Source organism: Hemicordylus capensis, chromosome 2 (assembly GCF_027244095.1).
Source record: "Hemicordylus capensis ecotype Gifberg chromosome 2, rHemCap1.1.pri, whole genome shotgun sequence".
Classification (NCBI taxonomy): Eukaryota; Metazoa; Chordata; class Lepidosauria; order Squamata; family Cordylidae; genus Hemicordylus; species Hemicordylus capensis.
The window spans coordinates 251,720,052-251,734,316 of record NC_069658.1 but is presented as its reverse complement, the minus strand read 5'-3'; the positions used below and the strand labels follow the sequence as shown (position 1 = coordinate 251,734,316).

General features: G+C 43.5%; 1 protein-coding gene and 1 long non-coding RNA gene across 3 annotated transcripts in view; one reads left to right on the top strand and one right to left on the bottom strand.

Moving 5' to 3' along the window:
* LOC128343138 (uncharacterized) overlaps positions 1 to 14,265 on the top strand; it is a 43,687-nt gene that overhangs the window by 2,741 nt on the left and 26,681 nt on the right. The window lies entirely within an intron of this gene.
* On the bottom strand, positions 12,364 to 14,108 carry LOC128343121 (uncharacterized). The gene has a single exon (XM_053291665.1). The coding sequence runs from the start codon at positions 13,335 to 13,337 to the stop codon at positions 12,456 to 12,458; it is 882 nt and encodes a 293-aa protein (XP_053147640.1). The 5' UTR covers positions 13,338 to 14,108; the 3' UTR covers positions 12,364 to 12,455.

The following is a 14,265-nucleotide window of genomic DNA, read 5'->3' as shown; positions in this document are numbered from 1 at the left end:
TTTCTACTAGAATTGCTAAGCCACTGGCCTATATGCAGCGGCACCATTTTCCGGGACTTCGCAGTGCAAGTCCTGGACCCTCACAGCTCCTGCCGTAGCTGCCCCCCCCCCCCCCGCTGCCTCCACCACCGCCGGCCTTGGCGGCTGCAGTGAGCCATTCTCCATTCAATAAAGACAAGAAGAAAACGCTCCTCCCGTCCCGGAATTCTGTTTGTGAACAAAACACAACTTTTTTCTTTTCAATTTTATGTTATGTTTCAGGGGAGGGAGATAATCACAATGCTCATGCATGGCAGGCCGGCCAGGTTAGTTTGCAACAATGGGGTAGGGGTGGGGAGGGGAGAGGAGGAGCAGCTTTCCCCACTGTAACAACCTTGCCAGTTTCAGAAATGTGTGTACCCGTTTGTGGTTCTTTTCTTTCTGTCTGTGTAATCTCTGTGGTGCAAATGCAACTGTTAGCTGTTAGGGTTCTTCTTAAGGGTCAAAATCAGAAATGAATTTGTAGGAATATTGAGATTACTCGCTTTTCTTCTGCAGCGGTTTGTGTGTGTGTGTGTGTATGTATATGAAGCAGTGTGTGTGTGTGTGTGAGAGAGAGAGAGAGAGAGGGGTGTGTGTGTATGTATATTGAGGGGGGTTATATATATTGAGGGAGGAGAGGGGTGGTGGTGCATATGTGTGTGTGTGTGTATATATATATGGAAGGAGGCATATAGAGAGAGGGGTGTATGTGGGTGGATGTATGGACGTATGTATATATCTGGGGAGAGAGAGGTGTGTGGAGAGAGAGGGGTGTGTGTGTATATATATGTGTGTGTGTGTGTATATATACACACACACACACACACAGAGGTGTGTATGTGTGTGTGTTATTTCATCATAGCAACTTTTCTCCCTTTCACTTATTGCATGAGGCACAATATTGCGCTACTATCACTGCATCGAGGCTAGAGAGTAAAACTTCTTTTATTCAGACACAAATGTGCTCAGATTCACTTTTAAAATGAACATATGCACAGTCATTTACACAAAAATATGTGTATGTACTCAGAGGCAGCTGTGCACAAGTACAGCATAGAGATCCCATTCCCATGTGAAAGGGCCTCTGTTTAAGTCCCTCTTTCCAGCATAGCCACAGCCACATAGAAGCATTTGCCAGGTAACTTCAGCATGGCTGATGTATCAGGCTTCCACAATTTCTTTTAATTTGTCACGGCGGAGCCAGCCAGGCAATGTGCAAAGGAGTGGAGGAGAAGGCTCAAAGAGGGAGATTTCTTCACACACAGCTTGGCCCACTGGCTAAAGGTGTTCATGCATTTTATTGAAGTTAACCCCTTTGTCCCTTGACCAAACAGGTGAGGTGAGTGAGAAAAATGCAAAAATGTGCCCCACATGTATAGGGAAGTGTGACCTTGTTTTGAAGAAAGACACCATTCTACTCTCATTGAATGAACAGTATCAAACTGACAGTATCTCACTATACATACAAACAAGATAACTCCTTCCACCCTTGTATTGTGCTTTTGGTAATCCAAGAAAAGAGCAACACAACCATCTTCCTAGTGCTTTTTAAAAACTTTTACTTTCCCCCCACCCTTTACAATGGTATGTTATGTTTGGGGAGAGGATCTGTTATTACAGTGCTCATGCCAGGGTTAGTTTGCAGCAGGGGGTGGGGGGAGCAGCAAACTATCCCTTCCCCCACTTGGTTCTTCCTAAGGATCAAAATCAGAAATGAATTTGTAAGAATATACAGGTGAAACTCAAAAAATTTGAATATTGTGCAAAAGTTCATTAATTTCAGTAATGCAAATTAAAAGGTGAAACTGATATATGAGATAGATGCATTACATGCAATAGCAATAGCAATAGCAATAGCACTTACATTTATATACCGCTCTATAGCCGAAGCTCTCTAAGCGGTTTACAATGATTTTTAGCATATTGCCCCCAACATTCTGGGTACTCATTTTACCGACCTCGGAAGGATGAGTCAACCTTGAGCCCCTGGTCAGGATCGAACTTGTAACCTTCTGGTTACAGGGCGGCAGTTTTACCACTGCGCCACCAGGGGCAAAGCAAGATAATCATCATCACAGCATGCAGGAACAGCAAGCAAGTTCTCCGCGGCACTCCCCAGTCCCCACCCGTCACCAGTCGCGCATGCGTGGTGCTGGTGGTGTGGTGTCCGACTCCTCCTCCCAGCTCGCTGTCTGCAGCACGTGCGGCGACGAGGCAGGGAGTCGGACTCGGAGCGACGGGACGGGAGCATTTTTCTGCTGCTGACTGAGGCCGCTGCACAAGCAACTTGCAAGCACTAGGGGGGAGTTAACGGCCGGCCACTGCCGCAGCCCGCATAACACAAGCAATTGCAAAAGCAGCAGCAGCAGCCAGGAGGACAAGGTGTGTGTGATGATTGATCAATGATTGTGTGTGAACTTGGTCAGGCAGGCGCGGTGGGGCGGGGTGGGCTTGGCATTGTGATTGCATTTGCTCCTTCACTGGTTTCTTTCCCTCCTTGGTCAGGATCGGGCCCCTCCCCAGCATCTCCCTTCCCAGCCTCCCCACCCCACCTCCCCCTTCCCTTCTTCCGCTGAACTGGATGATCATGGGTCCTTTTACATGACTTTAGTTTGTTTCTCCCTTCCGTGGTCTGCTTGCTCTCCATGCCTTTTCTCTTCATTGTCTGCTCCTTAGTGTTCCAATCAGTGGCGTAACTAGGGAAAACGGCGCCCAGGGCAAGCACTGAAATTGCGCCCCCCCCGCCGCACCCCCCCCCCCAACATACATCTGACTGACACACATGTTTCAGAAAACTTTTATTTTAAAAATTACAAAAATTACAAAAATTACCAATATCATACATGTGGTCAAGCTCCTATCTAACACTTCAGATTTATTTTTTAAAACTATCCAAATTGTAGGACTATCATTAATTTGTTTGGATAGCTCAGGTTAAAATGCTGGAAAACGACAAATTTCAGTATGCTGGGGCTCATGAAATACCCAAATATTATGCGGAGTTGTACTTGGAAAAACTAAAAGAAGTGCCTGTCTAATTCTCTGCTATGCATTGTAGCATCACGATTACATAAGTTTTAAAAATAAATGGAGAATTTGACTTTTCCCAGATACTCTGAGAATAATTAAATGATATGCAGAGTAAACTGTGTCACTGCTTGGAATATATTCTAGTATTTCAGAAAGACAGTAAAAATGAGAGAAAGAGCAAGAAACTCCCAGTGGGCCTTAATACTAAGGATTTCACATTGATTCATAGACAAACTGACCATTAATAGCCATATTATTAAGACATCACATTTAACTCACTTATCACAAGAAGCAAAGTAAGAGCAAATGGATACAATCTTAGCTCATAAACTTCAGCTCAGTATTCACAAGCCCTTATTCTCTGTACATAGTGCCAATCTGAATATGTGTACAGTGACATATTATATTAATTTTTTTTTAAAAAAAAATTACCTGTAGCCCCTTTGGAGGACATCTTAAAGGCTGTGGGGGGTCTGCAAAGTTTCCCTCTCCTCCCACTGGCCTCTAGGGCCTCACAGGCACCATTTGAGCATGTGCGGTGGTCATTTTTTAGAATATATTTTTAAAAATGGCCACCAAAAACAAAATGGCCACTGCGCATGCTCAAATGGCCTCTGCGAGGCGTGGCATGCCCTAGGGCCTCACAGAGGCCATTTGAGCATGCCCAGTGGCCATTTTGTTTTTGGTGGCCATTTTTTCTAATTATTTAATTTTAAGAAATTGCGCCCCCCCTTCAAGTGGCGCCCGGGGCACGTGCCCCCCTGCCCCCCCTATAGATACGCCCCTGGTTCCAATTGGCTTTGAAACAATGCCTTCAGCTGCATCATGTGATTAGGGTTTTTTCCTCCCTATCTATTCTTTTGGTATTGTAATCTCTGGAGACCTAAAGGAAGGGAGGGGAGTGGGGGAAGTTCTCGTTTTCCCTCTCTGTTACCTTGATGTCTATCCAATTCATTTCAATAAGACTCTTATTAGTTACACCTCTGCTCTTATTGAAATGAATTGGATAGACATCAGTGGTAACAAGGTTACCATTTTTGTAACCAAAAATGGGAGAAATGTGATTTTAATTTCAGCATTTCCCAGAACCTGCCTAGCTGTTGCTTAGTGGAGCTTAGGGTGAATAACTATGGTAAAAATAATTCAGTTCCAACAGACATTCAGAACAGGGCCCTTCTTCTGAGTACTATGCTGCTATTTGAGAAAAAGTCCATTCTCTTCTCAACATATTAAAAAGTTTTAGTGGGGTTTTACTGAGTTCAATGGTCATTTGGAGTAAGAGGGAAAATGGAAAGAGGGGACACTTCTGTCTAAAACTGAAACTATTTTTCGACTTACAAACATGGGAGAAATATGATTTTCAGCATTTCCCAGAACCTGCCTAACTGTTGCTTAGTGGAGCTTAGGGTGAATAACTACAGTAAAAATAATTCCGTTCCAACAGACATTCAGAACAGGGCCCTTCTGCTGCCACTGCAGTCATAAATGCAGTCACAGCACAGAGAGAGAACTCTGTGTTGCATCTTCCCATTTCCTTGCAGTTGTGAAGTATACAGAAAGCGAGGCTATTTTTACTCCACTCATAGGAGCATATCTCTTAGTGTCAGGAACAGTAGTTATATTTTATATATTTGCAGGGATCACTGGAGACAGATTGTCATGCAGATAAACAAAAAACAAAAAACTTCAAGAAGATGACACAGTAGTTGTATCTGATAAACATGGGAACCAAAGACTTGATACCTGTGTGAACAACCAAGAGTATGAAGGCTAATAAATTGATTACACCAGTTCCCCAGAGAATGGTCCTGCACCTCAAGTTGCTTCTGTTCTTTCGTCAGCTTTTCCATTCCAGACCCTCAAAAACAGTCACTTTCTCAATCTCCACACAGAGGCTGCCTGCCTGTCTCAAGCTGCTTGTTTTGTTCTTTAGACACTCACATATCAGTCCCTCTCACCAAAGGAAGGATACTGCTATCTTACAAGATACTGATTAATTCCCTCACCTTCTAGGGAAGTCCCTCATTAAAAGATACTCCCAGTCAATTTATCAACTATTATCTCACCTTAAGAAACATCCATTGGCCTCCTGAACCAATTGGGGGGGGGAGGCGCAATTTCAGTTCTTGCCCCGGGCGCCGTTTTCCCTAGTTACGCCTCTGCTAAGCAGGGTCCATCCTGATTTGCATTTGGATGGTTGACTACATGTGAGCATTGTAAGATAATAGCCCTCTTCAGACATTGTAAGTGTGGGCACCAGGGCACACCTACAAGGCAAACTAGGTGGTCATCTGGGGAGCCAAGTGAGGAGGGGTGACAACGGTCTGGGTCACATGCTGCCCAGCAGACTAAAAACAGGGCTTATGCCCCAGCGAGCCAAAAGCAGAGCTGGCCCACTGGTGAGCCAAGAATGGGGCCAAGCCTGCCCATGGGGCAGTAGCCAGTGGAGTTCACTGCCCTTCACCTGTACAGGTGTTTCCTACCCCCATGTGCGTGTACACACCTCCCATTATCTGAGTGAGCGGATGACCAAAAAAACCACTCCCCATCCCTGTTGCCCAATCAGCTGCCCACTTGCTCTCCTCACGGCCTCCACCTGCTGCTTTGGCAGCTGGCCTGCCACAGGGTGACCTAATCATGTTGCTGCATGGCACAGTGACATCATTAGAACATCAGAACACCTGCTGGATCAGGCCTAAGGCCCATCTAGTCCAGCATCCTGTTTCACACAATGGCCCACCCGATGCCTCTGAGAAGCCAAAAGGCAAGAGATGAGGACTTGCCCTCTCTCCTGCTGTTGCTCCCCTGCAACTAGTATTGAGAGGTATTGTATCTCTGAAGCTGGAGGTAATCCATAGCCATCGGACCTCTGAAAAGTATAAGCATGCATATGTATTCAGTACTTGGTTTGGGCCCCTTTTGCAGCAATTATTGCCTCAATGCGGCGTGGCATGGATGCTATCAGCCTGTGGCACTGCTAAGGTGTTATGGAAGACCAGGATGCTTCAATAGCGGCCTTCAGCTCTTCTGCATTGTTTGGTCTCATGTCTCTCATCCTTCTCTTGGCAATGCCCCATAGAGTCTCTATGGGGTCAGATCAGGCGAGTTTGCTGGCCAGTCAAGCACAGTACACTGTATACTTTTCGGAGGTCCGATATTGTTCTATTCTACAATCCTTGTCTTCTTGGTTCCATGTAATATTCTAATTTTCTGGGATTGTGGATTTGGGGTTTTCATGAGCTGTACGCCATGATCATCACAATTATAACATATTAAGGCTTGACTTATCTCGCTTTGCATGTAATGTGTCTGTCTCATATATCAGTTTCACCTTTTAATTTGCATTACTGAAATTAATGGACTTTTGCACAATATTATAATTTTCCGAGTTTCACCTGTATATGGTCCCGACTTGAGGGGTCTTGTGTGGTGATCCTACCTCTAGGATCTAGCAAGCTGTCTAAAGTGTCCCGTCTGCATATTAAAGGAGCCTGTTAGGGTGGATTCATGCCTAGTGTTCTGTGTGGCCTGATGATTTAACAGTGAGGACAAGGATGGGATCTTCCGAGGGTGGCAGGACTTCTGTTGTATTTCCACTGGAAACATCCACAAAATGTGAATAAACGATTGATTGGTTATCATTGGCCCAGAGACCTTGCAGAGGACTAGGCCTCACAAGACATTTTGCAGACAGCACACTTCAGCTTGCTAGGTCCCCTGCTAACCCCGGTGTGTAACCCCTGCTAACTGAGCAAGAGGCACCTTTTAAAGTGGCAATTCTCTTATATTTAGCAGGGGGAGAGCAACTGGCCCTATCCACCTCCAGCACATCATCCCTCCAGTGGCTGATTCTGGTGCCAACCTTATGTTTCTTTTTTAGATTGTGAGCCCTTTGGGGACAGGACCGTCTTATTTATGTATTGTTTATTTTTCTGTGTAAACTGCTTTGAGAACTTTGGTTGAAGAGCGGTATATAAATATTTGTCATCATCGTAGATCCTATGAGCAGAACAGCAGCACCATTTTGAAAGGCACACACAGAGCACCAGGAAGGGTCCTCCTTCCCAGCACCTTCCTCACAGAGTTCTATGGCCTAAGTCCTGGGAAGGATTTATTTTTATTTATTTACATTTATATCCCGCTCTTCCTCCAAGGAGCCCAGAGCGACTACATACTTGAGTTTACCCTCACAACAACCCTGTGAAGTAGGTTAGGCTGAGAGAGAAGTGACTGGCCCAGAGTCATCCAGCTAGTATCATGGCTGAATGGGGAGTTGAACTCAGGTCTCCCCAGTCCTCTGTGTGCACCTTTCAAGATGGTACTGGGGCTTTACAGCGCTCAGTTATTGTTTTGGTCCTTCCCAGTGCCCTCCAGCACTGGGGAAAGCACAGCACTCTATGGAGATAGGAAATTGCTCTCACAGTGCAGATTTTTTAAAAAAAAAACCAAAGTAGCCCCCACATACACTTTCCAAGACACAGTTGTGCATATTGTAGTATAATTTATTTAATTTTACTTCTATAACCCCCTCTTCCTTTTATATCCTATGATGTACATGCTTATGTTTGTTCTCACAACAACCCTGTGAGGTAAGTTCAGCTGACAGAGAAATGAATGGTTCATAGTAATCCAATGAGGTTCATGGCTAAATGGGGATATGAATTCAAGGTCTTCCTGAGCCTAGCAGAACATCCTAAGCACTACACCACACTGGTTCTACTACACCACTGTAATGCAGAACACCCTACCATTGTTTCAGTAATATATAATGCAATGCAATAACAAATAATGTAATACTAGCTGAACCCGCACAGAGTTTCTGTGCGGTAGTTTTCTTACTTTTTGGAGTTGTGTTGTGTGAATTTGGCTGGTTGTTCAGTTGTTTATTTTCCCATGTGTCTTCAATGTCTTTTTGCAGTTCTTTCTGTGCATCAGTGCACTTTGTTTTTGGATGTTTTTTTGAGGGGGTGGGTGGGTTGGTGTTTCAAGTATTTGGTTAGGTTCCCCCCCCCCTGCTGTTTTGTGGGGTTTTTTTCTGCCCCTCTTACTTGTTTTTTTGGCTTGGGTTTTGGTATGTCTTTGCCTGTTAGTGTATAGTCATTGTGCATCTGATTTGTTGTTTTTTGTGCTTTTCTTGTCTGTGTTATCTGTAGTATTTTCTTCATTGCTGGATACGTTGTATCTAGGTTGTTTGGGGTATTTTAAAAGTTTTTTGTCAGGTGGTCTAAGCATTTTCATGGTTTTTTGCTTTTGTTTTGTTTGGGCAAAGGTGTTGCTCTTCCTGCTTGTTTGGTGTTTGATGCTGGGTTTTCTATGTTATTTAGCATGTGTTTGTTTGTTTGTTTGTTGTGGTCTTGTTTGTGTAGTCTGCATTTTGTTCTTGTGTCTGTATCTTTTTTTTTTGGTCTTTGCAGAGAAGTTTAGTAGAACTTTGGGGTTGTTTTTGTTACTTGTGGCACGTGCAGTTTGTGTTTTTGCTAGGGTTATTTTGTTGTTCCTGGTCCAAAGCTGTAAGCGTGTTTCGTTGTTCTGCTGTCCTGTGTTTGTCTGTTTCTTTCTGGTTATTGTCAAATATTTCTGTATAGACGCAGTTTGGGATGTCTTGTTCCGTTGACACGACGGTTAATGAGTCAAATGATCTGACTCGAGATAGGGCAACATATAACTGTCCATGGCTGAATACTGGATCTTTTAGGTAAAGGCATATTCTGTCAAAGGTTTGTCCTTGTGACTTGTTGATGGTCATTGCAAAGGACAATCTTACTGGTGTAGCAGAATTCCCCCCCCCCCGGGTTCAAAGTGAAGGATTGACACCAGCAATTGAGAGTAAACAGATTTTATTGCTAGCAAATATTGATCTCAGTGGAATAGATTCCCAAAGCCTGAGATAAAGATTACATCGTGACTCCAGTTTTTATATCCATCTCAATTACATTCAGTGAATACGATCCTCATTGGTTAGCATCACTTAATCGTCATTTTACAATTATTACAATCATTGCTATTATTACAATTAGGCAGTATTTTCTCTAGCTTATAATTGAGCATTCCATCTCTCCCTTTATCTTGTTCCAGCTATTTCATTCCCTTTCTAGCCATATGTGTCCTTGAGGTGCTAGCCTGCTCACTTCACTATCTACACAGTTTCCAAACCAGGGTCTCTCGCCAGCATTCCACAGGAGACAGATTTATGACTTTTAGCAACTTAACAATTAAAACAGTTTGCAAACCCTTTAACCATTTCTTGACCAGCACAAACCTGAGTCTGCCTCACTGGGAACGGCCTTCTTTTGAATTTGAATGGCATATCTGAGTCAGAGGGTGTTATTGGAATCCTTGGGATGAGAGCAATCTTGTTGTTTTCAGAGTGTGTTATGGCTTTTGCTTCAATAATGTTGGGTTGAAGGTGTATGACTGTGAGACGTGTTCCATTGCACAGTCTTCTTGTGGGAGCTAAGTTTCTCAGCAGCAAGATGATTGCTCCTGGTTTAAGATGCAGTTGGTGTGGTGGCATGCCTGTTGGTGTAAGGCTGTTTAAGAATTCCTCTGGGTATGCCAGGCGATCTTCTTCTTGCTCACTTTCGATGGTGTCTATACTTTCATATATGACTTCCTCTCCTGGCATACATTCGAGGACATGGTTATGGAGTTCTAGGGACATGTGGTTTGTCACATTCCTTTTAGTTGCTGTGGTGTGACTGTGGTGAAATCAATATCACCATATAATTGTTCCACAGGGTCCTGTATCACTGGGTAGCAGTTATTTGGTAAACGTGTTGTCTCTCCATTGTTTCCGTTGCCTACTGCTAAGAGCCATGTTGCAAAGTCTTTTTCATTGTGCAGAGCACGCATGTTTTTGCTGAGTTTGATTACATCAGGGTTTCTCAACATGTGGGTCCCCAGATGTTATTGGACTTCAACTCTCATAATCCCCAGCCCCTGTGGCCTTTGGTTGGGAATTATGGGAGTTGAAGTCTAATTACATCTGGGGACCCAAACGCTGAGAATCCCTGGATTACATGAATGTGTTTCCAGAGGTGGTGTTTTTTTAAAGCAGCTGGCTACGGTTAAGGATCTTGAACCCCTAATGATGACAGGGAGGATTTGTCGAAAATCACCCCCTAGCAAGATGGTTTTGTCTCCAAATGGTTGTGTGGATTTTGTGAGGTCTTTGAGGAGTCTGTCTACAGCCAGGAAGGCATGTGTATGTGTCATTGGTGCTTCATCTCAGACTATTAATTTTGTGTCTATGAGGTGTTTTGCTGCAATTGTGTTTGGCTTTATGTCGCAGGTTGAGCTTGCATCCAGGATCAGTGGAATCTTGAATACTAAGTGTGCTGTTCTACCTCCTGGTAATAGTGTAGCTGCTATTCCCGTTGAAGCAACTGCTGTAGCCTGGTCTCCTTTGCCTCGGATAGTGTGTATGAGTGTTGTATAGACAAATGTTTTCCCTGTTCCTGCAGGTCCATCTAGGAAAAAGCAGTGTGGCTTGTCATTTGGAGTGTCATATATAGCTTGTAGTACTGTGGTGACTGCTCTTTGTTGTTCTATGTTTAGCTTGCTGGTATGTATTTTGGCCTGTTCTTGCTCTCCCAGAATGTCTAAGGTGTCCTGTTTTTTAATAGCATCTGGTAGATGCAGAACTGGCAAATTCAAGTTTTTCAAAGTCATGCCATAAGTTTTTAACTGTGTTTCAATTTCAGCAAGCGCATATTGTGGGCCAGTGGCCTCTGAATATTTATGTACTAAATCTTCACACATGGCATGTTTGTGTTGGTTCCAAAGTTCAGCCACATCTTCTGCTTCTCCAAAAGCACAGATTATAGCAAAGAGCATTCTAAGGGAATGCGGCATCTGACTCTGTTCTGCCTCAGTCAGTGTTTCATGCCAGTTTTTATCTCCCTCTAGAAGTCGGTGTGCTCTGCAGGTTTCTAGGTAACTGTCATAGAGTACCCCATGGACAGTTCTCAAACTGTCAAATCCAGTGCTACCTCTGGTTCGGGTGAGTAGCATGCGCAGATAGTACCATTCTGAATCTTTAATGCTTACTACTGGCATTCTTCCAATAACTCCTTCCCCTCCATGCTGGTGCCTCTTCCGTTTTGTGAAGATCTTATCGAAGACGTAGTATTTGGGGATGTCTGTGTAAGTCAACTTGTTTGCTTCTTGGTCTTCATGATTCAGTGTGAACCAGGCAGTAAGCATGGTTTTTTTGGTAGATGCCATGGCAATGGCCTGCTCTTCTTGGCCTTCATGATATATCAATTGCTGGTGTTCTGGCAAATGAACTGGTAAGCGGATTATGGTGTGTGACTTCTCTGTTAGTGTAAACTCATTGATTCTCCACATTGCCTCTGGGGCGTTAACATATCTTCCATCCAGAAATGTTATTTCATCATGTTCTAGTATGCCAGTTTGATTTTCTTGCTGTAGCTTGATTGATGCGGCAGCATGCCCTTTGTACACATACTTGTAAAGGTACTTGACACTCTTCACAGAGACACAAACTTCAACGTTGATATGTGCGTTATATTTTTTCAAGAGCCAGGGATTATATGGGACCACCCAGTGATTATCAATATCATATTTTCCAAGCCTGACTGGGGCTGATGTTTGCCTTCTGTAGAGAGGGTATCCGTTCACATTCTCCTCTGTGGTGTTCCGGAGGTCCTTGGGAAAGTTCTTGGAGCATGTGCCATCTTTCATGCAAGGTGCGTATGGATTTAGTGTGCCGCAAAGTCCATGAATCAAGTGCTTTGTTACAATTTCATAGAGTTTTGGGCTGACATTTTTGGAGGGTATCTCTACATCTTTGGTTCTGATTTTGTTTTTTGAATCTAAGGTAAGCAGGATGTGAACATGCGGCAGACCTCGTTTTTGGAACTCGATGACGTAGATGTATGCAATGACCTGGCCAAAGATTTGGTGTTTCAAGATATCATCCAAGAGTGCTGTTAATTTCATTTTGAAAACACGGACGATAATGTCTGGCCGGTGCTCTGGTCTTTAAGAGCCTTGCATGGCCTTACTTATCTCTGGCCAAGTTGGGTTGCAAGTGAATGTTATAAATAAATCTGGACGTCCAAATCTTCTGACACTGGCCATGGCATCTTGATAGTTTTGTTGCATATATCGAGGGCTGCCTTGGAAGGTTGATGGCAATATTATCATCTTCCCTGTTTTCAGATGTTCATTTTTGGCACGGGTTTCCAGAGCATCTAAGAGTCCACGGTATTGCTCTATGCGTAAGTCTTGTTGATTTTGTCTTAGGTAGTTCAATCTTGATCCCTCAGTTCTGACATAAGCGTCAACAATGTATTGCTGGTATAATTTGCCGCTGCTATGTAGAAGCTTCTCCATATTGCGAGGCAATAGGCAAAGTACTGCAGCTGTGTGACCTTCACTCACTTAGCTGAGCGTCTTTCTTCAACATGGGCCATTCCAATATGCCATCCGCACTCGCCATGTGGGAAAAGCAGAAGATATACCATTGGGTCAGTGTTGCAGTTCATAGGTGAGATGATCTGGCAAGTTTCTCCGATTGGATAAATGCAGATGTCTCGATTACTGGGTGGTTCACCATCCTCACCGACAAATATTGCTGCAACTTCAGTGTGGGAACTTGGTGCATTGTACCTTCTGTGGTCTAAGTTTGCTTGTTCCATGAAAATCATTTGGACTTTAGCTGTTTGCAAACTTTCTGTTAGTCTATGCATTTGTTCATAAGACTTTGCAAATGGGTTGATGTTTCTCAGAAGGGTATCCAGACTTTCCATTACTGTTGCTAAGCAGGCCGAGTTGTTCTGTAGGCGTTGTATGGTTGCTTCTCCCGTATCAAATATGTACAGTTGGCCATACCCTACCTTGTGTTGTTCACTTGGGTAAAGTGGAGATACCTTATGGTAGATTTGTCCATGAATACGGAAGCAGTATGGTCCTCTGCCTGGAGGTGTGTTGATTTCAGCTCCCATTGAAGCCAAAGCCAAAGCAGCATTGTATTCTCTGATATGCTCTCTGTAATTTTTTGCCTCTGTTGATTGTGTGAGAATTAGTTCTTTGAGTAAGTCCGGTGGTTCATTAAGTTCTTTGAGTGTCTTTCCATCATGACAGCATTTAGTGTATTTTCTTGCGCAATTGAGTTCATTTAACCAATAAAGTGCACCACAGTAATGGCAGCTTTCAGTCAGAGTCCCACAGTTATGTTCTTCAATGCTATCTTCTATAGAGATTTTTGTGGCGTTGGTTTGATGGTCTACTAATTTACATCGTTTTGCTCGTCTTTTCATGTTTAGACGATGGATTCCAAATTCTCACCCATTTGTTTCCTTTTTTGTCTTTGATTCTTGCTTAGTCTTTTCTGCTCAGTGTTTGCATTTTCTTTGTTAGCTTGTGTTGTCTTTGATGGCATTTTTCTTTCAGTTGTCTGGTTTTTTCTTTTCTTTTCTGCTCTTCGCTTTCTGTCCCTTTGATTTCTTCCTTTTTTTCTTCTCTCTGCTTCTTTTGCAGATTCATTTTCCCTTTCTTTCTTTCTTTTTTGCATCGTAGGCAATGTAATTTTTTCTTTTCTTGCTCTCCTTCAAATGATCTTGTCTGCCCTACATTTTTGGAGTAAGGTTATGCTATATTAGAATATACACTGTGCATTCTCCAGACTTCATCGAATGTCAGGACTTCCCTTTTTTTTTTTTAAATGGGGGGGGGATTCTTGCAGCTGATGGCCCTCAGAGGCTGGTGCTCTCAATGTTCCCCCCCTCCCCTCAAATTCTTTTAGTTGCTATCTGTCAATCTATCCAGTGCCTCGCCTGCCATCCCCTCACCTTCTGCCCCATTGTCTTGCCTGCCATCTCCTTCACCTTTTTCCCTAGTGTTGTCTCTAAAAGCCCCTTTGTTTGTTTGTTTTCCTTTCTTTTTTGTGTGTGTGGAATCTTTCCCCTCCCTACCTCTCACGTGTTTGTTCTAGAGGTTATTCGGGTGTTTTGTTTTTAGTGTTGAGTGTAGCTACTGTTGGACCTATGGTTTTCCTGTCAGTACTTTTTTGGGGGGGTGTAGGGGGGAATCTGGTGTTTGTTTCTCCTCACAGTCTGGCTTTCTGTAGCTCCCCCCCCCCCCGCAGCCCTTCAGTTTCATCCCCCACCACTTATTCTGCTCTCTTTTATTTTATTTACTATACCAGGGTCCCTTTTTCTTTGTTAATTTGTACATTTTCATCAAGTG